General features: G+C 39.6%; 1 protein-coding gene across 2 annotated transcripts in view; it reads right to left on the bottom strand.

The window, feature by feature from the left end:
- Positions 1–24,225, bottom strand: part of ENPP1 (ectonucleotide pyrophosphatase/phosphodiesterase 1) — a 72,300-nt gene extending 48,075 nt beyond the window's left edge. The window contains exon 1 of one of the 2 annotated variants that reach the window (XM_029223577.1): positions 23,975–24,225. In XM_029223577.1, coding sequence (XP_029079410.1) covers positions 23,975–24,214 — 240 coding nt within the window. In that variant the 5' untranslated portion in view covers positions 24,215–24,225. The remainder of the gene's footprint in view (positions 1–23,974) is intronic. The other variant, XM_029223578.1, reaches the window with a different exon arrangement.
- Positions 24,226–24,758: the final 533 nt, after the last annotated feature.

Here is a 24,758-nt window from a genome sequence, read left to right as displayed (position 1 = left end):
TATGATTTAGAAGAATATTTAATGACCTAGGGAAAGACACCATTGAGTATGAACTGCAAACTATAGAACAGAATAGGCAATATGGTGCTAATTTTATGTTATACATAATACATAGTTTACAAATAGTCTTATCTCTGGCTGATGGGCTCACAGTGATTCTTGGTACTTACCTTTATTTTCCAGTTTCCACAATGAACCCATATACTTTTAGAATCAGTATACTGGAGAACCCAGGGGGCTAGCATGGATACTAGTGACCCAGAGTAAAGTTTACCTCATTCTGGCATTTTAGTGATCTTCAGCATAACAGGAAGTCCTCCCTGCCCACTTACTCTAAGCAAACTCTAATCAACAAATTCTGCCTCCATTTAACCTACCTAATCCCTCATTCTTAAATATCAATGAATCACCATGATTCACCAGTCATTTGAGGTAAGCCTACAATATGAGATCAACAAAAAGAAAAGGCCTAAGATCAACACAAAGGAAAAACAGGAAGGAGAAGAGAGAAAAACATTTAAAACAAACCCATCTAAATAGTATTCTCAATAGGATTCAAGAAGTTACATACAAATCTTGAAATCAAAAGGCTCATACTACTAATATCAAGTAAGCAGAATAATAAATCAAAGGCTCATACTTACTCACATCACTATAAAATACCAGAACGCTAACAGTAAAAAGATCTTCAAGTGAAAGGCTATGCCAACTTCACTTCACGATAAGCAGTAAAGAAGTATAAGATCAGAGTTAGTTTCTCCTTGAAGGATAGAACTAACTGTGGAAGCTCACTGGGCCTAGAAAGGTCTGTGCAAGAAGTTTATTAACTTCTGGTTCAATCTCTTCATTGATTATAGAATTACTTAGATTCTCTAATTTTTCTTGACTCAGTTTTTCTTGGAATTTTTCACTTCATCTGCAGTTTCAACTACATTGGTATAAAGTGATTTACAATAATCACTTATTTCTTCAGTGTCTGTAGCACTGAATTTGTGTTCCTTTTTTTCATTCCTGATGTAATTTGTGCCTTCTCTCTTTTGGGGGGTAATCAGGCTCACCATGGGGGATCATACCTTTTCAAAGAATCTGCTTTTTACTTTGTCAGTCTCTTTTTTATTTTACTGATTTCTGGTCTTATCTTTATTTTTTTCTTTCCTTCCATATCCCAGGTCTAATTTTCTGGGTTTTCTTTTATTAAGTTGTTGATATGGACGCTTAGGTTTTAGCTTTTTTAGACTTTATTCTCTTTTAATATTACTTTTATTCTAACTTTTCAACCCCTAAGACGTTGTTTTATAAGTACATTTAGGTTTACCCAAATATTTACAAGTTTATGCATTTTAACGCATTTTTTCCTTTACACTTTTCATCTGGAAACATCTGGAATCAGTTTCCTTCTGCATAAAGAAATCTTTAAAAGTTTTCCTCACGGCAGATTCTGTCCGTGTTTGTTAGTATATACATGTCTTTATTTTATTCTCGTTCTTGAACGGTATTTCTGCAGGGGATACAATTCCAGTCTGACAATTGTTTTCTTTCGGCACAGTGAAGATCTCATTATACTATGAGAATTCAGCTGTTAGTCCGTCACACTTGAAGAAAATTTGTCATTTTTCTCCTATACCTCCAATGATTTTTATTTTTACCTTTGTATTCTGCAATGTTATTGTGTTGTTTTTTGACATATATTTCTTTTATTTATTCTGCTTACGATTCAATGAGCTACTTGAACCTAAGGACTGATGTCTTTCGTCAGTTCTAGAAAATTGTCATCTCTTCAAATACTGTCCAAAATAAAAGGAAAAAGGGATAATACTATCAGTAATCAGGAAACCTAGACAGTTTTTTAAAGAACCAAATAAAATTTTTAGAAATAAAATGAAAAATAAAATGAACAAAATTAATTAAGGGATTAGGCTTCACATCAGAAGAGATGTAGTGGAAGACAGAATTTGTGAGCTGAAAAATAGATCGGAAGACATTATCTAGCATGTATCACAAAGAAAGGTCACAAGAAATTATCCTTCTAATTCAATTCACTATTATTTCTTCCATATTTTCTTTAAAAAGGACAAGAATTTTATAATCTGTGTCTGATAATGCTACCATCTGAAGCCACTGTTTGCTTCTGCTGTGTGATACTTCTGCTGGTTTTTGCTCATGTTGCCATTTTCCTTTGTGTGCTTAGTTGTATTTAACTGTGTTCTGTTCATTGATGTTAAAAGTTTTCAGGATTCTTTGAAGCTGAGGATGATGGCGTTTTCCTCCAAAAAGGATTTATGTTTTGCTTCTGCCAAAAACATTGGGGAAATTTCAAGTTTGAGACCACCTTCACAACTTGAGGTAGGTAAAGTGAGATCAGCTTGTATATATCTTTATATATGGAGGATACGCCATAAATTACACAATACCTATGTCCTCCACAGGATGTTCCAACTTCATACAACATATTACATATATAAGATAATTCACTTATAATATAATACATAGCTTATAAGGTATATAAGCATGCACAATTTCTTCATAAAATGAAATTATGACTTCAAAACCATATCTCAATTTCTGATTTCTGACAGTTTCCAAAAACATATCTTTTATATCTCTGTCTCTCTGGCCCATGCTCAACCTCTTCAATTTCAATTTAAGAAATATTAGTCCCTGCCAGTACTATTCCAGGAAATATCTCATATGACAACTGTATTAAGCTGAATGTCCTTTACCCTCACAATTACATCAGCATTGGCAATTAAGAAAATAATGATAATATTTATTCTCTTATTGACAGGTCTCAATTAGGAGTCACAGAAATCATTATCACAATACCAACTTATGACTAGCATGGTGAAGATTACAATGACAGAGGGAAGAAGAGGTGCTAAAATAAAAGTGTAATGGGGGAGTCATTTTATGAAGTTTCAAGCAATAACTAGCAATTTCTTAAACTATAATACACACACACACACACACACACACACACACACAAAGAATGACAACAAAACCCCAAAAATATCCAGGGTCTTGGTGATCAAGGCCATTGATCAAACCACTGCTTATAAGAGTAACTAGAAGGACCAGTCACGAGGCTAATGACAACATAACAGAGAGGAACACCACAGTGGGTTCCTTTGACTCTGGACAGATCCATACATGTGGGGTAGAACGTATCACTACCTGCGCAAGCCCAGCTGCTAAAGCACTTCTAGGACCTCTCTATGAGTTATAAGCAAGCTAAGCTCACAAGCCATAGCACTCCCCCTCAGAGAGACTCTTACTTCTACGGATAGAAGGAACCTCTGCTCTGAGGATACTATATTTTCCACAAACATAAAAGGGAAAATATTACCTTTAAAATGAGAGATGCTAAGACAGATGTCCACAAAAACAAGCTTCAAAGACGTATCACAGAAATTTTGGTTGACTTTCTAAGAATTCATCATCGACACAATTTTTTAAAATAATGATCAACAGAATTGCTGGATGTATACCATCATTTCCAACAGTACTTCTTCCAATTTAGGTCAGAAATATTGCCATGAAATCTGGCACATTTCTTAAGATACAAACTACTTCTCATATTTAGTGAATGGGGGAAATCAGTAGCAGGCTGAGTTTAATAGACTTTACCAAAGTGAATTCTAGTCATGAGTAAAAAGAAATATATTCACATTGAGAAACTACACACCCTTCCTTGGTATTCTTTTTTCTCATATCCTTTTAAAAAAGAACAGAGGAGAAATAAACTTAGAAGGCAGTAGAGCAGTTTTATGAGGTACAAAATATCATTAAATTAGTATTTAAATATTTAATGTAATATTTATATTATTATTTTTTTAATACTGGCTCTTAAAGACTCCCCCCATCTGTCACTCAGTGGCTCTGAGCTTTTAACCCTTTCCTAAGTGAGAAAGAAAGATAATGGCAGACATATTTTTTTACCATTCAGATATGACACTACGTACATGAAATATAGAGAAGATAATGCCCTCAATCAAATATAAATCTGTTAGGAGTCGCTGATAATAGAAAGTGCAGTTCAAAACAATTATCTTGAATAAGCACAGTGCTGTACACACTTGGTTGAACCAGTCTCCCGGGCAGATAAAACTATGAGGGTCTTGTCTAAACTCTAATAGCCCAGAGAAGGGTTTTGGCACTTTTAATATTCAAGCAAATAGTCATTTCATCATTTCCCTAATTTTCAATGAATTATCCTGGTAAAATAAGCATTTGAAGAAAAGTCTCAAAGAAAGCTCAAATTAGTGGCCCATGGGAGCTAGTAATGATAATTGGAAAATATTTTTTTAGGAGAACAGGTTAAAATGGAATATCAAATTAGAACTCTAGCTTAAGAAAACAGAAACAATGTTAGAACTTTACCATAAACTGTAAGGAAATTATTTAAATTCTATCCATTTTTGGTTAAAAATATAAGTCTGGCAAAATTGTAGCCCTAATCTCAAAGAGACCAATAACTCTCATGCCTTTATATCCAAATTAAGATGTGAGTTACTTCTGGAGCCTTGTGATATTGAGAAAAGCACGTTATCTATAGCCCCTTTATTGGGGCCTCTTTATTGGGTTGGACTGGGTATTTTCTCTTCTCCCTAATAAATCTAAAACATCTATGAATCTACTTTCCCCTGACATTTGATCTTACCTTTATTTGGATCACCCCTAACCCCACATCCTGTACCCTCCTCTCTTAAGGAATATTACCCCAAATATATACATGTATTAAGATTTCTTGTTGAACACAGGCCATTGGAATAAACTATTAGGCCTGTCATGAGAAGTACCTGAAACACTAGCCTGCAAGCCTTACTTTCCCAGGTGAAGCAGAAAGGGGGTCAGAAACTCACCTGAGCCATATCCTCCGTATCAGAACTTTTCCTGGGACCCTGCAAGGCCTCCAGAGAACTGCTTTATCTAGGCCAGTAATTCTCCTTTCCTATAGTGTTCATTTTTCCCCCCAGTTTTATTAAGAAATAATTAACATATATCACTGTATAAGTTTCAGGCGCACAGTATGATGGTTTGATTTAAATATATAGTGAAATGATTACCACAACAGGCTCAGCTAACATTCATCATCTCATACAGATACAATAAAAAGAAAAACATGATCATTTATTTTTGTTTCCAAAAGTACCAAACATTTTCAAAGGAAAAAACATCCAGTACTTATAACTTCTGCTTGAGTGAGCAAATCACTTCTCCCAGATCGCAGTGACTGCTTTCACAGACATTTCCCTCTGAAGACTTTCCTTCACAGACTTTTCCCTCTGTTTCCCTCTGAAGTTAAAGGTCAAAGGATAAAAGTCCATTTGGTAGTTTAACGTAATGGTCTCAGCAGAGATTCAGCTTTGATGGCGAGCTTCCTTCCATGATTCCCACACCCTCACTGAATCTTGAGATGCAAGCAACTAATCAACAAGATCAGTAACAGCAAACACCTCAACACAAAGCAGGATCCTGTTAAAAAGCTGGTGGGTAACTCCTGAGATATAGCCTCCTGCCCCTAGAATTTCTATTTACATCCACCAATGGGTAATGCCCACAAGGGATCACAGAATTATTAAATATCAACACTGTTCTTAGTCTGATGGCTTATTTGACCGTCTTCTGTCTTCAACAGGACTGTTAGTATTGAAAAATACATTTTTGTGGCCTCTCTTTAATCTTCAGAATTACCTTAGCTTTTTAAGAAAAGCAATCTATTGAGAAAAGAGATCTTGAGGGAAGTATGTAGTAAACTGGATTTCTATCTCTTGCCTTACAACAAAATAACATCTGAAATAAATATTTAAAGGTTTAACATGAAATCACTAGAAGAAAATATAGGCAAATATTTTTATATTTTTAGGGTGATAAATACCTTTACAAGCATGGCACAAAATCCAAAAATTATAATGGAAAAGCTGATATATTTGATTTCATAAAAATTAGGAATTTCTGTAAAAATTCCAAAAGAAAGAAAAAGAATCCCTACCACAAGAAAAATCAGGGTGGGAGAAACTAAGGTAAAACTTTCCGACATACGACAAAAAGTTAATTTCCATGATAGGTTATGAGTGTATAAAAGTTAAGTAGAAAAAGATAACTCACAATTTTAAAATACCAAAAGTAATAAACCAGATATTTCAGGAAATAAAACAGCTAATAAAAATATGTCATACGCCTTCACTAAAAATCAAAGAAGTATAAATCAAAGAGTCCCTTTTTTTACCCAATGAAATCGACAAATGTTAAAAAGGTTGATAATTACAAGTGCTGGCAAGGATATAAGGAGAGACAGGCACTTTCACACTGTCTTCATAGAAGCATAAGTGTCTTTCTCAAAGGTCATTTAGATGAATCTATCTAAATTCAAAATGTACATATCCTCCACTCTTGCAATTCCAAATCTCTTAACTTACCTGATAGAAAGGTTCACATAAGCAGATGAGGATATGCACAGAGATATTTATTTATTGCAGCATTATTTGTAATACCAAAGGCATGCAAATAACCTAAATTTCTGTTAATAAACAACTGAGTTGATATAATGCATTATGGTAAACCCAAACAATATAAAATACTATCCAATTACTTTAAAATTATGTAAATCCATCACTGAAATACTTACTCTTAAAGCCTTCAGCCCCCTTGCTGGCAGTCTACTCTGAGGCCATCATGTTGTGAGTAAGCCCAGACTATCCCAGGCACAGAGACCAGTGGGGAAGTCCTGAAACTACATGAAGTGGGAGAGAGATGCCTGGCCAGCATCTAGATGCTCCATTCCCTGTTGCAACTCCAGCCACCATCTGACTGCAACTGCATGACAGACCCTGAGCCACACCTGCCCAGCCAAGCCTTTCCTGAATCCCTGACCCATCAAAAACCACTAGGGGCTTTTGAGTCTACAGAGCTGATGACCAGATGCTGAACAGAGATGAATTTATCAAGCTGGTAGTACTAACCAACATGGCTTCCTGACCACATGAGAGAACATGCTTGCTTTTCTTTCTCCCAGACTTTATGCCTAAACCATTTCCACAGCAAAATGGTAAATGAAGGAATCTAATAGCTGATTCTACTGAAAGTGCACAGCTGGCCAGCTTCATTCAGAGGTAACCACCTGGTTCTTCATCACTTCACAGAGAAGGGAAATGTCTGGAAACTATTCCACAGAGCGATAAAGGGATGTGAGTGGTGTGATGTGTACTTTTCTCCCTTTGGTAAATGCACAGAGAGTTTAGGCATATATGTTTACATAAGTCCACTTCTAATTTTCAGGTGGAAAAGTGGACTTTTGGTTACACTCACTAGTTTTATAGCACCAAGAATGTTAGTAAACATTTAGGGGGAAAAAAATAGGACAAGAGGAGCCTAAAAATCCTATCCCAGAAAATAAGGGGAGGCACACATACACTCACATACAGACACACACACACGCCCACACAATGATGGGGTATGTCAAAAGGTATAAACTCCCAGTTATATAATAAATAAGTGATAAAGTGCTGGAGGTGTAATATACAGTATCGTGACTATAATTACTAATACTGTAGTGTATATTTGAAAGTTGCTAAGAGAGTACAACTTAAAATTTCTCATCACAAGACAAAAAACTGTAACCATGTGTGATGACGTTTTAGACTTTCAGATTCATCTTCTAGCACCAGAAAGTAAGGGAGTACTAAACACATATACACAATGATGGGGGTATGTCAAAGGGACACAGGAGCCAACTCCCAATGGCCAAAGCTGGAATAATTTTGAGCAAAAATATGAACAACATATTATTAGGTTATAATCCAAAGTGTAAAATAAATATCAATGAGTTAATAGTGATATAAATAAATGATTGAATAAATTAATAAGAGTAGACAAATCTCCAGTACAGAAGAATTCCAAACAATCTATGTAGATACCCCACTCTCAAGGTGAAACAGAACTCTCTCCTCTTTAAGTGTGGGCTGAACACAGTGACTTCCTGCCAAAGAGTACAGAATGGAAAGGCACAAAAGACAATATCTTTGAGGTGGAGAATCCTGATAAACACTACCTCAGCCAGGTAATTAAAGTTAACATCATCGATGATTAAGTCACATTAATAGCATAGACTCTTGATATGGTATGTTGAGAACGACACTTTACCTCTGTAGTCTGTCTCCCAAAAGCATATGATACTCGTCTCAGCATGAGGAAAACATCAGACATTCCACAAATATACATGACCAGGCCTCCTCAAAACTGTCCAGGTCACCAAAAACAAGGAAAGTCTGAGAATGTCTGAGAAACTCAGCCAAGAGGAACCTAACGAGACGTGACATTGAAATGTAACATGGTATTCCTGGGTTGGATACCAGAACAACAAACAAAAAGGACCTCAGGAAAAAATTAAGGAAATATGAATGAAGTTTGGACGTTAGTTAATAAGGCTGTACCAACACTGGTTCATTAGTTGTGACAAATGTACTATACTAATATAAGATGTTAGTGACAGGGAAACTGGGTGTGTGGTATATCGACACTGTACTAGCTTTGCAACTTTTCAGTAAATATAAAACCATTCTATAAATAAAAAGTTTATTTAAAAAGGGAAGGAAAAAAAGAAATAGGCATGAATCCATATTATTCCACCACAAAATTTCCACTGTTTAAAAACGTTGGCTACTTTTAATTTTTAAAAAAATGCATGCACACACACGTAAATGTACACGTTTTTCTATACACATTTTTTTAAACAAGAAATTATGCTATACATAATTTTGTTTCTTTTTTGCATGTAATACTATTTCATAAGCATTTCTTATTTTATCAATAAATTCTTTAAAATATATATATAATTAAATTTAGGTAGAGCCATAGGTTGGGATATGGACCCATTTAAACAATACATGGTATTGTTAAGTGAAAAAGCTGAACCTCCGCTTTATATATTTCAGTACTATATGATTTTTAAAACTAAACAATGTGCAGACGCTGCTTTCACATCTGCTGCCGTCAGTGATGGAGACTGTGATAAGCTGCCTGGATTTGCCTTCGGGAAGGAAGGAATTACTCCCCTGGCTGCTGGGGGTGCCAGCCGGCAGGGCCTGCCTCAAACTGAAGAGAGCACCTGCCCAATGCCACACCCCTTCCCAGGAAAGCCAGCTCCCTCCTGGACAGCTCTAAATGGTCATGCTAGGAGGAAGAGTTCATGGAGTCGAGGGAGGCCTCCACTGAGAGACTGCCTCACAGCTCACCTCACCCTCCCCGCAGTCCTTTTCCTTCCATAGGAGCTGATCTCAAGGGCACACCTGATAAAACCCCTGGAATGCCAGTCTCCATCTCAGAGTCAGTTTCCTGAGAAACCCAAACTCTGACACTGTCTTTCTCCTGAGCTTCTATCTCAGAGAAAGGACCTCTTAGTAAATATCAGTATATTGCCCAGGCTCCCTGGCTCCAGCATCAGACCAGGATAAGCCAATGGGAAACACTGACAGAAGATCAGAGGGTGGGAGGACAGGAGAAGTCAGAATACATCTTCCCTGTTCTAGCCTCAGACAGGACCCCTGGCAGGGGCTGCATCTCTCCAGAGTCCCAGCTCCTACAGGGAAGTCCTGGCTGCCAGCTCTGGGTTTCATCAGCTTTTCCCTTTGCCTTTCCTGCCCTCAAGGTAGTACAAGCTTCTTTCTGGTACTATTCCCTGGGTTGCCACATTGCCATACCATCCCGTTTGGCTTTCGGCTCTTCCAATACTTGACTTTCAGCTCTTCCAACACCTTTGTAACTGGTTTCTTATATTAAATTCTCTTGATTAAATTACCAGGTATGGACTTTTCTTTTTCTAATTGGCCGTACAGCAAATGATCAGACATCAGATATACACATACACATACCCCAAGGCATAAACGAAGCTAAATTAAATATAGGCAAAGAACTTTTCATTCTGAGAGTTTACTTGTTTTTAATTCTCAGTCTCCTAGATGCAAAACATATTTTAATTAGATCTTACTTCAGTTGGATCTCAAGGGGAAACAACAAAAGCACTGCCAAAATAATCCTGAAAACAGTTTGTTTCATTAGAAGCTACAATCAAGAAAGACATGACTCACTAAATAAAAGGAGTATTAAGTCATTTTAGGAAAAATGTTTTAAGTTTTGTTTTAGCTCATAAGACAGGAAAGAGAGGAAACCAGTTTATTAATGGTACAGGACAGCCCTTGCCACCCTCACGCGGAGGATGAAACAGATGGACTAAGAGGTAAAGGGCCATGGGCTTTGTCTAAACGACATTGTTTTTCTTGTCTAGGCAGGTTTCCTGCCTATGCAGGTGGTACGTCAGAGACGAAGAAACACAAAAAGAGAAAGAACATCATATTCAGTTAAGTTTATGTGATTGATTTCTAGTTTTTTCTGAAACAATTTTTGGAACATAATGACTAGAGCACCTTGCATTTATTCTTGAGAAATGAGCTCAGTGGAAATAGACAACAAAAAGATAACTTCCAGGGGCTTCCCTGGTGGCGCAGTGGTTGAGAGTCCACCTGCCGATGCAGGGGACACGGGTTCGAGCCCTGGTCTGGGAGGATCCCACATGCCGCGGAGCAACTGGGTCCGTGAGCCACAACTACTGAGCCTGCGCGTCTGGAGCCTGTGCTCCGCAACAAGAGAGGCCGCGATGGTGAGAGGCCCACGCACCGTGATGAAGAGTGGTCCCCATTTGCCACAACTAGAGAAAGCCCTCGCACAGAATCGAAGACCCAACACAGCAAAAATAAATAAATAAATAAACTCCTACCCCCAACATCTTCTTAAAAACAAACAAACAAACAAACAAAACCCTGCTGTGTCCATACAGCATGATTCACTTTAAAAAAAAAAAAACAAAAAACTTCCAGAGGATTTTTGGTATTCTCCCTGAGGACAGAATGGGATTAACAGGGAGATTAAAATGACCATTTACTTTCTTCAAAGATCCAGTGGTTAGGTACTCAATCACAATTACACTCAATCACAATTACAGTCGCAACTTAAAGACAGAACTTAAAATCTGGTAATGGATACAGAGGTTTATAATTTAGGAGGGAACCATAATTTTAGAAATGTGTCACCATTTAATGTGTATATTTAGGCTTAAGTCAACAAAATTACATGCGTCCAATTGGATAAGGAATCTTAAAATTATATTTGTAAAAACATTCACAACTTAGCTCTCTTAAGCAACTTCTTTTCTTCTAACAAATGTTTCTTCAACAAACAACATTTGTTTTATGCACATTTTCATTATTACTTGCTGGAAAAAAACATAAAACACCCTATGATATCACCATCTTTGGCATGATTCAATTCAAGTTTTTAAGATGATAAAATGTTCCCTCTGTCTGTGCTGCCCTACAGGGTGGTACCAGCACATCACTGCTGAGCACTTAAAAAGTGGCCAGCATGATGAGGAACTGAATTCCTTTTTACGCTTTTGAACTTTAATTCATGCAAATTTTAATTTACATAGTCACATGTGAAACTTAAAAATCTAGTAGAAAAGAGAAAGTAGTTATGAAATAGCCAAGTAAAAAAATAAGACGGTGCTCTTTCTACACCCACATGCTCTCTTTAATTTGTTCTTGCCGCTAAAGCTAAAATGACCTTTCCAAAATGTAAATGAGACTTTGTCACTATGAACAAAAGTGGAAACAAAACCAAGCAAACAGAAAAATATGTCAGTGATTTTCGATTGCTCTTCAAACAAAACCCAAAAGCCCTAAGATGGTCTGCAAGGCCCTGCCTGGACCTGGCCCCTGACTACCTTTCCTGCCTCATCACCCATCACACATCTCTCTGCCTACCAGCTACCTGGTCATCTCCCAATTCTGGGTCACACCATGCTAACTGCTACCCCAGGCCCTTTGTATGTGCTGCTGCCTCCCTTCAGAATCCTCTTCTGCTCGCCTGTCACTTCCTCCTGGACACCTTCGTAGACCTCTCTGACTAAGCCAACTCCCCCTCACTACCCTCTCTCACAGCCCTGCGTATAATTTCTAGGCAACACCAATCACAGCTGCAGTGAGAGACACTCTTGCAGGATTTTTTGATAAACATCCAGTCCTGTGGGGATGGACCATGAGAACATGGAGTAAGTCTTTCCTCTCCCCTCACCACCATTTAGCCCCCAGCCTCTTAACCATTACTGCCCACACAATAGGAACTCTAAATATTTGCTGAAAAAGTTACTAACCATAACCATAATAATAACAATAACCCCTAATCTAGCCTCTACTATCTTTCAGGCACTTTTCTAATTAGTTTACATAGATTAATTCATATAACCCTCAAAACAAACCTGTGAGGGCTTCCCTGGTGGCGCAGTGGTTGAGAGTCTGCCTGCTCATGCAGGGGACCCAGGTTCGTGCCCCGGTCCGGGAAGATCCCACATGCCGCGGAGCGGCTGGGCCCGTGAGCCATGGCCGCTGAGCCTGCACGTCCGGAGCCTGTGCTCCGCAACGGGAGAGGCCACAACAGTGAGAGGCCCACGTACCGCACAAAAAAAAAACAAAAAAACCCACAAACCTGTGAGGTAGCTACTATTATTATCTCCATTTTATAGGTGAGGAGACTGAGGCATAGAGAAGTTAAGGGACTTGCCCAAGGACACACAACAGTTATGGGCAGAGACAGGATTCAACTCCAGCACTCTGGCCCTTAACCTCTAAGCTCTACGGCCTTTATATGATTAAGTGGCAACTGCAGTTAAGTGATCCAGGGACAGGGGATACAAGCCAAAGAGCAGTAAAGGAGCGTTTCCTTTGGGAGGATAAATTCAGTTGGATTCCAGCGGGTACCTGGTGTTGGGTGAGAAAAAAGGAGGTGAAAGACCACTTCTGGGGTAGAGAAAAGAAATGGTCCCTGTAAAGTGTATCTGGCGAACAGCAAAAATCTGAGCTGTAATGGAAGGTGTGTTTCAACACAGCTGGAACTTTTGTGAGATAGGCATCTTGAGACCCTTTCTGACCCTCTAAATTGGAAAGTACCACCAGGCCAGAAGCTGAAAAATAACCTGAACCCTTTGAACTTCTAAATCCAAGTTATGCATATAACATGTGCGAGTCCCCTATAACATATGGGACATAGAGTCCCCTGAGGTGTGGGCTCCATACCAGACTCACTCACCAGCCAACACGTTTGCTCCCTTCTGCCTCACACAACTGTGCCAATTAAGCAGATAAAGGGCTTAACACAGGGTCTGACATATAGTAAACTCAATAGAGGCATATGGGAATTCAACAAACACACAGCACTTACTATGTGATGGGTCTGCTCTGAGTTCTTAACAAATATGGACTAATAAATGGCTACACATATATGTCCCAGGCCTGCAGGGTTGCTATGAATGGATGAAGCTGTAAGTGTTAAGCCCTCAGTGGTAACACTGTTACCTGAGTGACGATAAATAAGGCTGAAAAGAAGAGTGCATTTAGGAGTACACAATTTCCCACATGTGTTGTGGCAGTCTCTGAGAAATTCTGAGCGGAAACAAAGTGCAAGGAAGTAATTATTTTCAGAAAACTAATAATTGAACCATAAGAAGAGACATAGGCAATGGAGATGGAGTTGAGGGATGAATAAAACAAAAACTGTGTCCTAAAAAATATTTAAATTCTTGGGGAATGATTATGTCTGAGGTATGAGTAGAGATGCTTTCAAAGATTACCCCATGAACTAACGTTGATAAAAGTCTCAAAATCCCATTCATGAAAGGTGCATTAAAAAGCTGTCTAGCAGGACTTCCCTGGTGGTCCAGTGGTAAAGAATCCGCCTTCCAATGCAGGGGACGCGGGTTCAATCCCTGGTCGGGGAACTAAGATCCCCCATGCCACAGGACAACTAAGCCCAAGTGCCACAAATACTGAACCTGTGCACCTCAAGTAGAGAAACTGCGTGCCACAAACTACAGAGCTCAGGCACTCTGGAGCCACGCGCCACAAATACAGAAGAGAAAACCTGCACGCCACAACTAGAGAAGCCTGCACACCGCAAGGAAGAGCACGCACGCTGCAATGAAAGATCCCACGTGCATCAACGAAGATCCTGCGTGCCACAACTAAGATCTGACACAGCCAAAAATTAAAAAAAACAAAAAGCCATCTAGCAATGGGAAAATCTCATAATGGAAAATATAAGTTAAAAAAGAAAATAGAACAGTATATGCAGCATGATCCCATTTTTGTTAAAAAAAAAAAAAGTGATACATACACAGAGAAAAGTCCCGAGAGAAAAAACCAAAATATTAATAACAGATAATAACAAGTACACAATCTTTTATTTTCTCCTTTATACTTTTTTTATACTTTCTGAAATTTCTGCAATACGTAGTATCTTTATAACAAGGGGGAAATATTATAAGCTCTCTATACAAAGATTTAAAACCTAGAAGAAATCCACCTAATCCAAAACTCTCATATTATGGTCACAGAAAGTGAAACAACTGCTCAAAGGTCACACAGCAAATAATTCTTGTGACTCCAGGTTTAGTACCCTTCACATGACCCGTCTCTCAAGATCTTTGAAGCTTCCCAGAAAAATCAATGTTCTCTTTCCCTTTGAAAGTTTCCAAGAAATGACAAAGGCATAAACACTTACCTATGTCAACATTCTTCACATTTACTTCCTGTGAGCTGATCAGTAAGGTATTTAAATAGTGTACAAGCAGAGCTGTTTTGTACTGTTTCTCTGGTTAATCCAAAAGGAGATAAGATCAACAGTCTATTCACAGCGCTCCTAACCTACACCCTTCCCACCTGATATACTTCATTCACCTATTTCTCCTGGTCTCAGAAGTTTCTAATCTAAATGGTGCGGGGTGGCACTTTATAGGAAGCCAGTGTGTTTGGACGATGAAGTATCATGGAGTAAACTCTGTGCCAAACACATCAAACCTGACTCGATACCTCAACACCACTTGAAAAAGCCCTGGTCTAAGACTCCTTTGTTTTGGTATTATGTCAAGTATATTGTAGATTGTTGAGAATGTACTGAAGTGGAAACTTGGAATTGAAGAGTTCTATTGATGGAGCAATGTAAAGTGAAATCTACTTGATATTCTGATAGATGGATGGTTGAATTGGAAAGAACATTGGAGTGTTATCAGATCACAGCAAAGGCAGAAGACTGGCACAGCGGACAGCAATAAAGAGCAATTAAAGGACAAGCCAAGGCAGGGTAAGGAAAGGCAATTAAAGAAACAAACAGACTGTGTATGAAATGTCCTGTAGACATGACAAAAGCGGTGGGGCTACCTTAATCAATGTGCCTCTTAAGTTCAAGGTAGGAAAGGGGCAAATGCAACCAGCCGCAGCACCACCTCCACACAACGCTAACACAGTTGAGGTCAGTAAGGAACATTCAGTAATTTTTTTTTTTTAAATCATAGCAACATGTATGAAGTCAATGGCAGGATAAGGGTTGACTGGAACCCCCAGCCAAAGAAATCCAGGTTGGGGCGCCTTCTGTGCCTCCTCATAGCCCTATGGAGTGTTCCTCAAAGTTCAATGTGCAGACACATCCCTGGGGATTGTGAAAATATAGATTCTGGTACGGTAGGTCTGGGGTGGGGCCCAAGAGTCTGCACTCTGTAGAAGTTCCAAGGAGATGATGCTGATATGCTAGTCTACAGACCACACTTTGGGTAGCAAAGATGTAAAGTGTCTTCTGAATAAGGAAAAATGTAAAAATTCAGTAACACTGAAGCTTATCAAAAATAACAAGAAAAATGACCACTTATTCGGGGCACACTATGTGCCACTTTGTATACTTCATCTAATTTAATTCTCCTAACAACACCTAACAGGGTTTTATCAAGCCTATCTTATGGTTGTGGAAGCTGATATTCAGGAAATTTAAGTTATTTGCCTACCTTCAAAAAGAACAGTACCAGGATTTAAATCCAATTCTGTCTGACTTCATTTCTCAATAAGCTACGGCAATGAGATTAAGAGAATAATTATACTAGTCTTGTAATCTTGGAAAGCCCCCTTAATTTCTCTGAGCATGATTTTTTCATCTCTAACATGGAGATAATGGCAGAACTGTGGTTTGGACCAAACCAGGTGGTAGATGTAAAAGTATTTTGAAATCCATAAAGGACCTTACCTAAATAAAGATGCAACTGTTGTAAATAGCTGATTCTTTTTATATGTCTTAATTTCCTTTCCCTCTCTCCCTAGTACTGAAAATAGTATTGAATGAACACACCTTTCCTTACAGCAGATATTCTCAAAACTGTTGGTTTCAAAATCGCTTTATACTCTTAAAAATTACTGAGGACCCTAAGAAGCCTTTTCAGATAATTGTGTACATTCTTATTTAAAACTAGACTAAAATTCTTAGTTATAATTTCTTAAAGGTGAAATGCAACATGAAACTTGAAACAATATTAATGAACTTTTCATACCATTATATTAAAATTCATTAGTCTATCTTGCAGTTTGATTGGAACTTACACCCATGCATAATTTTGTAAATCATCCATTGGTCCTTTGGAAAATATTGGTTCACTGAGCTACGTATTTCTTTCAAATGTTGACACATGTCATTGTACCAGATGAAAAAAAATCACATTCCTTACTATCTCCATCTATTTCGTCCGAAAAATCTTTAAGGATTGGGACGCTGTCAAGCTTACAGTGGCAGAAACAAGTTCTCCAAAATTTCAAGTTTTACCTGAAAGATCGAATTTTATCACAGGCAGCAGGTACCTCATTTTGTTTTCCTGGAAGTGACAAGCTAATGCTTCTCATTTTTGCGAAAGTATGTGTCGAATACCCAAGTCTGAATCACTGGTCTGTCAGTTGCTCTTTCCAATAAAAATGGTGTTCCATGAAAAAGGCAGCTAGTTCAGCTCACAACTCAAACAGCAGCTCGACTGCTTTCCCTCCAGAAAACAACAGTACTTCAGGCTGCAGCAGACGTGCTAAAGGCAGACTTCCAATGTCGTCGCACAGAATATTAAAAAGGAAGGTAATTTAGGTTCAAATTTAATAAAATCTGCTTCCTTGAGGACATTTTTACTTCTTCATTAAGTGAAACTGGCTTTTTTGGTTTTAACTGCAGATGCATGAGGACTTGTACAATTGGTGCCACTGCCCTGATTCCTGCTGAGGAAGCAGTTTTCCGGCAGTGTAAACGGCATCACAGTGAGAAGGGTGAATAATGTCTATCAATGTTCAAATGGTTTAGGCTTCACAGTCCCCTTGGAAGGCTCTTAGGTCCTTGGGGACCCCTCGGGGATTTACAGACCACACTTTGAGAACTGTTGCTTGAAATACTCTGGCTGAAGCTTTGTTCTACCTGTCTTGCCTTTTGCTTCTGAACATATTTATCCAAAATCACTTACAGGTACTCTGGAGTAATATGAAACTCTATTTGGAAAAAAAAAATCACATAATAATAGCTAAATTTATTTTATTGTATAATAGCATCATAAAAAAACTGCTGAGTTTTTCAGTTCTCTCTCTCCATGAGAGACCAAAGGCTCCAGATGCTTGCTAATGTCAAAAAACTTATGAAGGGAAAGAAATCAGCTCTAGGAATAAACTATTGAGTTGGCCAAAAAGTTCCTTCGGTTTTAAGTAAACATAAAAGACATTTTTCATTTTCAGCAAGAACTTTATTGAACAACATATTCATTAACCGAACAAACTTTTTGGCCAGCCCAATACTTTCTCAGGACTATTCCCTGAAAACCAAGATAGAGTGATCTTTAAGGGTCTCAAACCACATCAGTGATAGGATATTTGCCACCTAAATCTGTGTAAAGTCCTAAGGTATGGTGAGAAAATGACTGACCCACAAATGAGATATGCTTGAGAAAATTCACTCACTCCAAAACAACTATCATGACTCTGTTTTCCTGTTGTAGTACATCTAAAGATATATTAAGAAGGAAACTCAGATTAAGAAGGAAGTCACTTTTCCCCAAATCTGTATACTTTGGAAGCTCACGATAACATGATTATTGACTTCACACTGATAAAAGGGAAATAAATGGGGGAGGGGGGGTTAGCCATTAGTCCAGAATAAAAATCTGTAGTTAAAAGTCCTTTCAGTTATCATAGTTCACTACTTACAAATGATGTGACATATGCCTATAAATTTAACCCACTGTTCCTAGAAGTGGAATAACTGAACCAACTACATCTGAACAACTTGAGGTACTTGTTTAAAAAATACAGATTCTTTAGATCCATTCCTACCTTAGTCTGCTCAAGTTGCTATAACAAAACGCCATAGACTGGGTGGCTTAAATAACAGAAATGTATTTCTCACAGTTCTAGAGGCTCAGAAGTCCAAGATGAAGGAATTGACCAATTTGCTTCCTGGTGAGGGCTCTTTCCCTGGCTGGCAGATGGCTGCCTTCTCACTATGTCTTCACATGGTCTTTCCTCTATGGGAGGGTGTGTGTGCTCAGATCTCCTCTCTCTCTTCCCCTTTTTACAAGGCCACAAATCCCATCATGAGAGTTCCATCCTCATGACCTCATCTAAATCTAATTACCTCTGAAAGGCCCCACTGCCATGTATCATCACATTGGTGGGTTGGGACTTCAACATATGAATTTGGGAGGGACACAAACCTTCAGTCCATAACAATTTCAGGTCTTCTAAATCACAATCTCTGGGATTGGAGCCCTGGAATCTATGGTCTTTTAACAGTTCCCAGCTGGTTCCTATGCACCCTGACGTTTAAGAAACACCTCTGCGAGCCTCAGTTTCCTTATCTGTAAACTAGGATTGACTGTCACCATACTTTCCTATTTCAGAGTTGCTGATATGCCAAAGATCAATTAAAACTATACGAGAAAATGCTTCTGAAAGTGCAAAGTGCTATGTAATAATCATCTGAACTTCTACCGCCTACTTTTCCACCAAACGTTATTCTAAAAACCAAAAGTGGGAGGATAAAATGAAAAATACTATCGATAATATATTTTTGTTTGTTTGTTAATGAAGACTCTCAGGGAGGTGGGAGGGGGCCCAGCACAAGACAGACTGACTTAGATGGAACTAGAAAGGATTTTCAGAACTGATTTCTACGTCACTGACCTTATACTTGCTTAAAAATGAGATGTTTACATCTTCCCACGCTCCCCTACCTATGGATGCTCAGCTTGATAATAATATTTTTCTCATCTCTGAATTTTCTCAAGATCAAGGTAAAATTAGTATCTCACCTTATGAGATGAAATTTAAAAAAAGAGAAATGTTAGATTTTAATAGTGGTATTCTTTCACTAACTATTAAGTTATTTATTTCTTCTAGTATACTTCATATTTTAGACAAATGTCACATTATTTGATTTCTATAATGATATCGATAATATCTTAATTCTTGTAATCAAACCTCATACAATTAAAACACTCAGGAAACAGAATGTTCCAGTTAATATTTAGCTGAACATTCGGGTCATTCTTTTGAGAAGCCCTTTGAAATATATTATTATACTTTCTTTCCTTGGTAAATACATAACTTAGCTCTCGTTTGATGCCAAAGGGTTTTCATATTGGGTCAGCACTCTGACAATCAGTTCTTGTTGCACAGAACTTAGAAGAGTAATCTATGTTCTGCCTTGGGCTCATTTGCTAAAAGGTTTCTTGTTTATTTTTGTTGTTTGGGGGATATTTCATGGTTGATGGAGGCATGTTTATTTTAACCAGAGGCAGATCTCTAATTACAAGTTGTATTCCAAAAGGTTTTTGTTCCTATGTTGTTTGAAACTTGAAGTGGCTTTCCCCCTACCTACCCTCCCAAAAAGTTATGAATCATGATTAAGTTCTTTGGCTTGTCTAAAATGTCCATAATATAGATGAAATACATTTGCTATGTCTTAAGAGTAACACAGATATTTTGCAATGGAAATGATCAAACTCTAAAACAAAACTGAATTTAAAACTATTTTCATTTGCCTTTAATACTGATATCTGAGAAAAAGAGTTGCCTGGAGGAAGATAAGAAGCTGATAAAAAAAATTCCTATAAATATTCTAAAAAGGCTAATGGTCCCAAGATCTTTATTATACAAAATGCATAAGGTCTCTCAACATGGCTCTAGCGAGAGTCATGATTCACAGTCATGATTAGGATATGATGGGGCAGGAGACGGCAAAACTGAGTGCCCAGAGGTAACTGAAAAAGTGGAATAGAATGGAAAAAAAAAAGGGTTGAAAGGGTGCCTGTGTATTCCTAAGAGGCTGCATGAAGTAGAAACAGCGGAAATATAAATGGTGAGAGAGAGAAAGACCAGAATATGACTCAAAGCAGAAGAAAGGGAGTCACAGAACGCAACGCTGAAGAAAACAGTTCCCTACAAGAGCCACACGGACTGCATTTGGGGTGTGACAGCAAAGTCACCAAAACAGAAGATGCCTTGGTATAAGCAAGGGAGACCCATTTGTACCTGAAGGATGGCCTTATTTGTACCTGCCAAACGGCTGCACTTGCCTTGTTTCTTTCTGAGGGTGTGCCCAGTAGCTAGATCTTGATTCTGAATCCAAGTTGTCATGGAGGCCCTGCTGGCCTCTTCGGTATGCTGGCCTTAGTTGGGAACTTTTGTTTATCATTCATTCACTGCCTCTTCTTTCTCCCTATGTGCTAAACAAGTGATATTCCAGTTTGATCTTATCCCTGAATTGATACCCAATGTCATCTCTATTAATGCATCTATATTTGGATTCCTGACTTTCAACTGGCCATATGGGTATGTGGTTGTGTATTTAGTCTTCCCATCTTGTCCTTTTCCAAGTCAAAGTGTTGCTCAGTCTAAGTAAAAGTGCACTTCATTCATTCGACCAAAAGCTGACACTGAGTGCGAGGTACCATCTTAGGCCCAGAAGTAAACACAAGTCTTGCTGGGTTCCTAGAAACCTCGGGTACATTTTATTAGAACACGTGCAACAAACACCATAAGGGGAAAACAGGAGATGTCTCTGGCCCCTAAGATGTTCTGGTCATTTTTGAAATAAAATGCTCAACTATAGCTGGACAGATATAACATTTTACAAACCAAAAAGCAATGTCAATTCTGAGTCAGATTAAGAGCAGAGGACTGTCTTGAATATTCTCCATGCTGTATTCTAGAAATAAGATGATATGATGCAAAAGGGAGAGAAAAGCTAACAGAATTAATAACTTTCACACTCAAATTTCTAATAAACAAGGCAACTTCTGCCACTTACAAAGAACTCTTTCATCAAAAGGTGAAAGTTGTCTTCACTCACAGCCACCCACACACAAGGCCCCTTATGAACACACACAGGTATATGTATTCATAAGGACAGCAGAAGGCCACAAACACAAAATTGTGCTGTGGAAGAGCTTACTGTACAGTGGAGAAGTGTACTGCAACGTGGTTGAAAATACCTGCCAGGGAACAGGAAAGTTATTTCAAATAAATGTCCGTGGCCAACCTCAGTGGAAGCTGACATTTCAGTTCAAAACTTAACTTGGAACCAGTGAAGGCATCCAGATCTAACATATCTACTAAAGCATGTACTTATTTGCCCTTCTGGGGTTTTCCACAGTCTGGCTCAGTGCCTAGGCATGAGTACTTCCAGAGCCCAGGGCCAAAGCCTCCAGAGCAGAGCCTGTGGTCTTCCTAGGGATCAAATGGGGAGAAGCCAGCGTAGGGCGGGATCATCCCTTCTGCATCTACTCTCACATACCTCCGGCACTTAAGTTTATCTGAAACACTTTCAGAAAAATGCAACAGTCATGTCACCACTGTCTATCTCTCCAGAAGGCAACTCTTGTGTTTATCCTACTAGATAACAACCGTGTGGCTGAGGACCACCTCAGTGGTTGGGCTCTTGTAATCCCAATCCCAGATGCAACTAGTCAACCCATTTCTTTAGGTTTATGAAAAGTGTGCTGATGTTTCACCTGAAAAAGGAATCCCATAATTACAGCTTCTCTCTAGAAGACATGTCCCAGAGCTCTTTGATGACAACTGTCAAGCTCCTCTTGGAGACTTTTCCCTTTAGAAGTGCATCATTTGGGAAAGTCTAGAGGGAAAAAGGGTATTGAAGTAGGGAAGGGAAAGAAGAATGGGTAAGAGGTTTCACTTTCACCTGAAACCATTAATTAAGAGTTTCAAAAATACAGCAATGAGTTTTGGTGTACATTAATGGCCCACTGTATTTCATCAAAAGTCATGAAGTAAGAATTCTGTCCAATTCAATGTGTGTTACAGCAAGAGACCCCTCCTAATGGCATAAAAAATATTCATGATTGTCCTACTTGTAAAAGTACTAAAGACACTTCCATGTCAAAGCCCAGAGGTGCATCATCAGAGCATAAAGAAATGCTTTTTGACCAGCTGACTGCAGGTGTCAAAGACTGAAATGCATGTTCCAAAGGCAGATCTCTGCTGATACCTATTGTGGATTTATGGGTAAATGAATAGGAAAGATTTTAAAATGGAATTTAGCAACTGGCAATTTACCAAACTTTCAAGACTGTAGATTGGCATGTTGAAGTGATTTCACACGGGAGTTACAGATTCGACGTACGATTATTGAATGCCTGCCAAACACTGAAAAGTACTAAGTTAAGTGATAGTGTTGCAAAAGCTAAGGTCTTCCATTGACAAAAACAAAAAAGGTGACTCAAAAGACTAAAACTAAGTTCTCATCAATATCAGGTGTTCTTAAACAGTGATATATGATGCAGAAATGTATCCTGAGATACAAACAGTATGTGTTTTGGGACACTTACCCTTTGAATCTTAGGCTTATTTTTAAGTACTAATTATATGACACCATCTCTTTAGTCTAGGAACATTGGTTCCTCAGAGCACTGTATCATCTCCACAATACCCAAGACATAGTGAAAATGGAAATGCTTATGAAAGGAAAGATTTCAAAAATCAGAAAAGATATCCTCTACACTGCACTGTTTAATCATAATATGTAAGTGATTATATGCTTTAAGGTACACTATACATAGAACTGTCACTTGCATATAATACAGTAAAATGATTATATCTCCTTGTAGTTTTCGAATTTACTCCTCCACATGCAATGTTGCACAGTGACCCTCACAATAATCTTATCTGATGCACATAGAAGTGATGTTGTCCTCATTTTAACATAGAAGAAACTGAGGTTTGGGGAGAGTTATAGGAGGCCCCAGCAATTAATAACGGCCATGAAAGCAAGAACCCAGGCTTCCGACTCTCAGCCCAGCACTTCCTACCCTACATGTAGAATGAAAAGCCACCCCACAAATTGACTGTGGATCCTGAAACTGTCACGACAAAATAGCAGAGGGAGAGTGAGTACTTCTGTTAGCAACAAAAACCGTGTAACCTATGATTGAAAGAGTAGACGAAGAATCATTAACTTTTCTTCACATTCACATAACATGAATATTGACGGAATTTCTGAACAGCTGCATGGCAATTCCTACACAAAGCCAAGAGGAAGAGTATTTTCTAGAGTTCCTGATACAACTTAAAGAGCTCTGTTAAATCTTTTCAAGTGGAATCGGTTAATGCAAGGAAAGTCATCAATACTGCACCCAGATTCCCCCAAAAGAGGTAAAAAATTAAATTAAAAAATAAAATTAAAAAAACAAAACGAAACAAAAACACCTTGTCGGTCCTTCCTAAGACCAACAATTTTCGGGCTGGTCATTTTTCCCCACGAAAAACCTTGTGCTCTCTTGGGGCGGGGGAGAGGTGGGATTTCTAAAGATCTCGATTTTTAACAGCCTGGTTTCATAAACAGGCCCTTCTGAGCATCAGTAATACAAGTGAGAGTGAACTATTCCCTCGGGGGGAAGAGAAGGCTCGGCGGTGATGAGCACCGATAAAGCCGGTAGAGGAGAGCGAGAAGGCGAAGAGGAGCGGCACAAAAGCTGTCTCTCTCCGGGCCCCGGGTGCTGACCGCGCCCGCTCGGAGCGCAGGAGCGGGTGCCGCCCTCCCCGCCCTCCCGCGCGCCGGGCCGGCCGGGACCTACCAGCGAGAGCACTTTATAGGTGTTGGGGTCCTTGGCCGTGCGGGCGCGCGCCGCCTTCTCCAGCGGCTCCTCCCCCAGGTCCATGGGGGCCAGCAGGGACGAGGCCGCCTGCGGCTCCCCGGGCGCCTCGGCTGCAGAGCCACGGCCCGGGTGGCGGCCGTTCCCCGCAGGGGCCTCCCGGGAGCCGCGCCCGCCCTCGCCGCCGCGGTTCCCAACCCCCACGGAGCCGTCGCGCTCCATCGTGGCGCTGGGCACTCGGCTCTCACTGCCCCGCCGCGCCTTTAATAGGCTCCGCATGAGCCCCGCCTCACCCCGCCCCGCCCCGACCGCCGCGCCCGCCCCTCGCCGCCAGACCCTTGGCTCGGCCCCCGCAGCCCGGCGCTGCGAATGAGGGGAAAGCAGCTCAACGCCCCGGATTATTTGGCTTCCTGTCTGATGGCGGTCGCTCTGCGTGTGGGTTATTTTGGGTCCTTTACGTGGGCGCGTCTTTAACTCCCCACCTCCCACCCCCCAGCCTTACCCGCCTCGCGCCCCGGCCACCAGCCGAACACTTGCAGGAATCGCCCTGCGTGGTCTCGCGGCGCGGCCTGGACTGGAACTGCAGAGCGTGGTCTGCAGAGGGCATGAGATCATGGGGCCTCAAAATAGAGCGTAGGAGAGGGAGGATCCGGCCTCCCGGCCAGTGCAGCTTCTCAAAGGCGGGAGAGTGCGGTCAGGACAGACCTGTGTGTTTCTGGATGGACAAGCAGAGACGCTATGGGGTCAAGCGTTGGGGGAAGCGACC

The sequence above is a fragment of the Monodon monoceros genome, unplaced genomic scaffold (assembly GCF_005190385.1).
Source record: "Monodon monoceros isolate NGI ecotype Baffin Bay Population unplaced genomic scaffold, NGI_Narwhal_1 Super_Scaffold_15, whole genome shotgun sequence".
Classification (NCBI taxonomy): Eukaryota; Metazoa; Chordata; class Mammalia; order Artiodactyla; family Monodontidae; genus Monodon; species Monodon monoceros.
The sequence above is the reverse complement of the archived record's forward strand: the minus strand, read 5'-3'. Positions and strand labels throughout refer to the sequence as shown.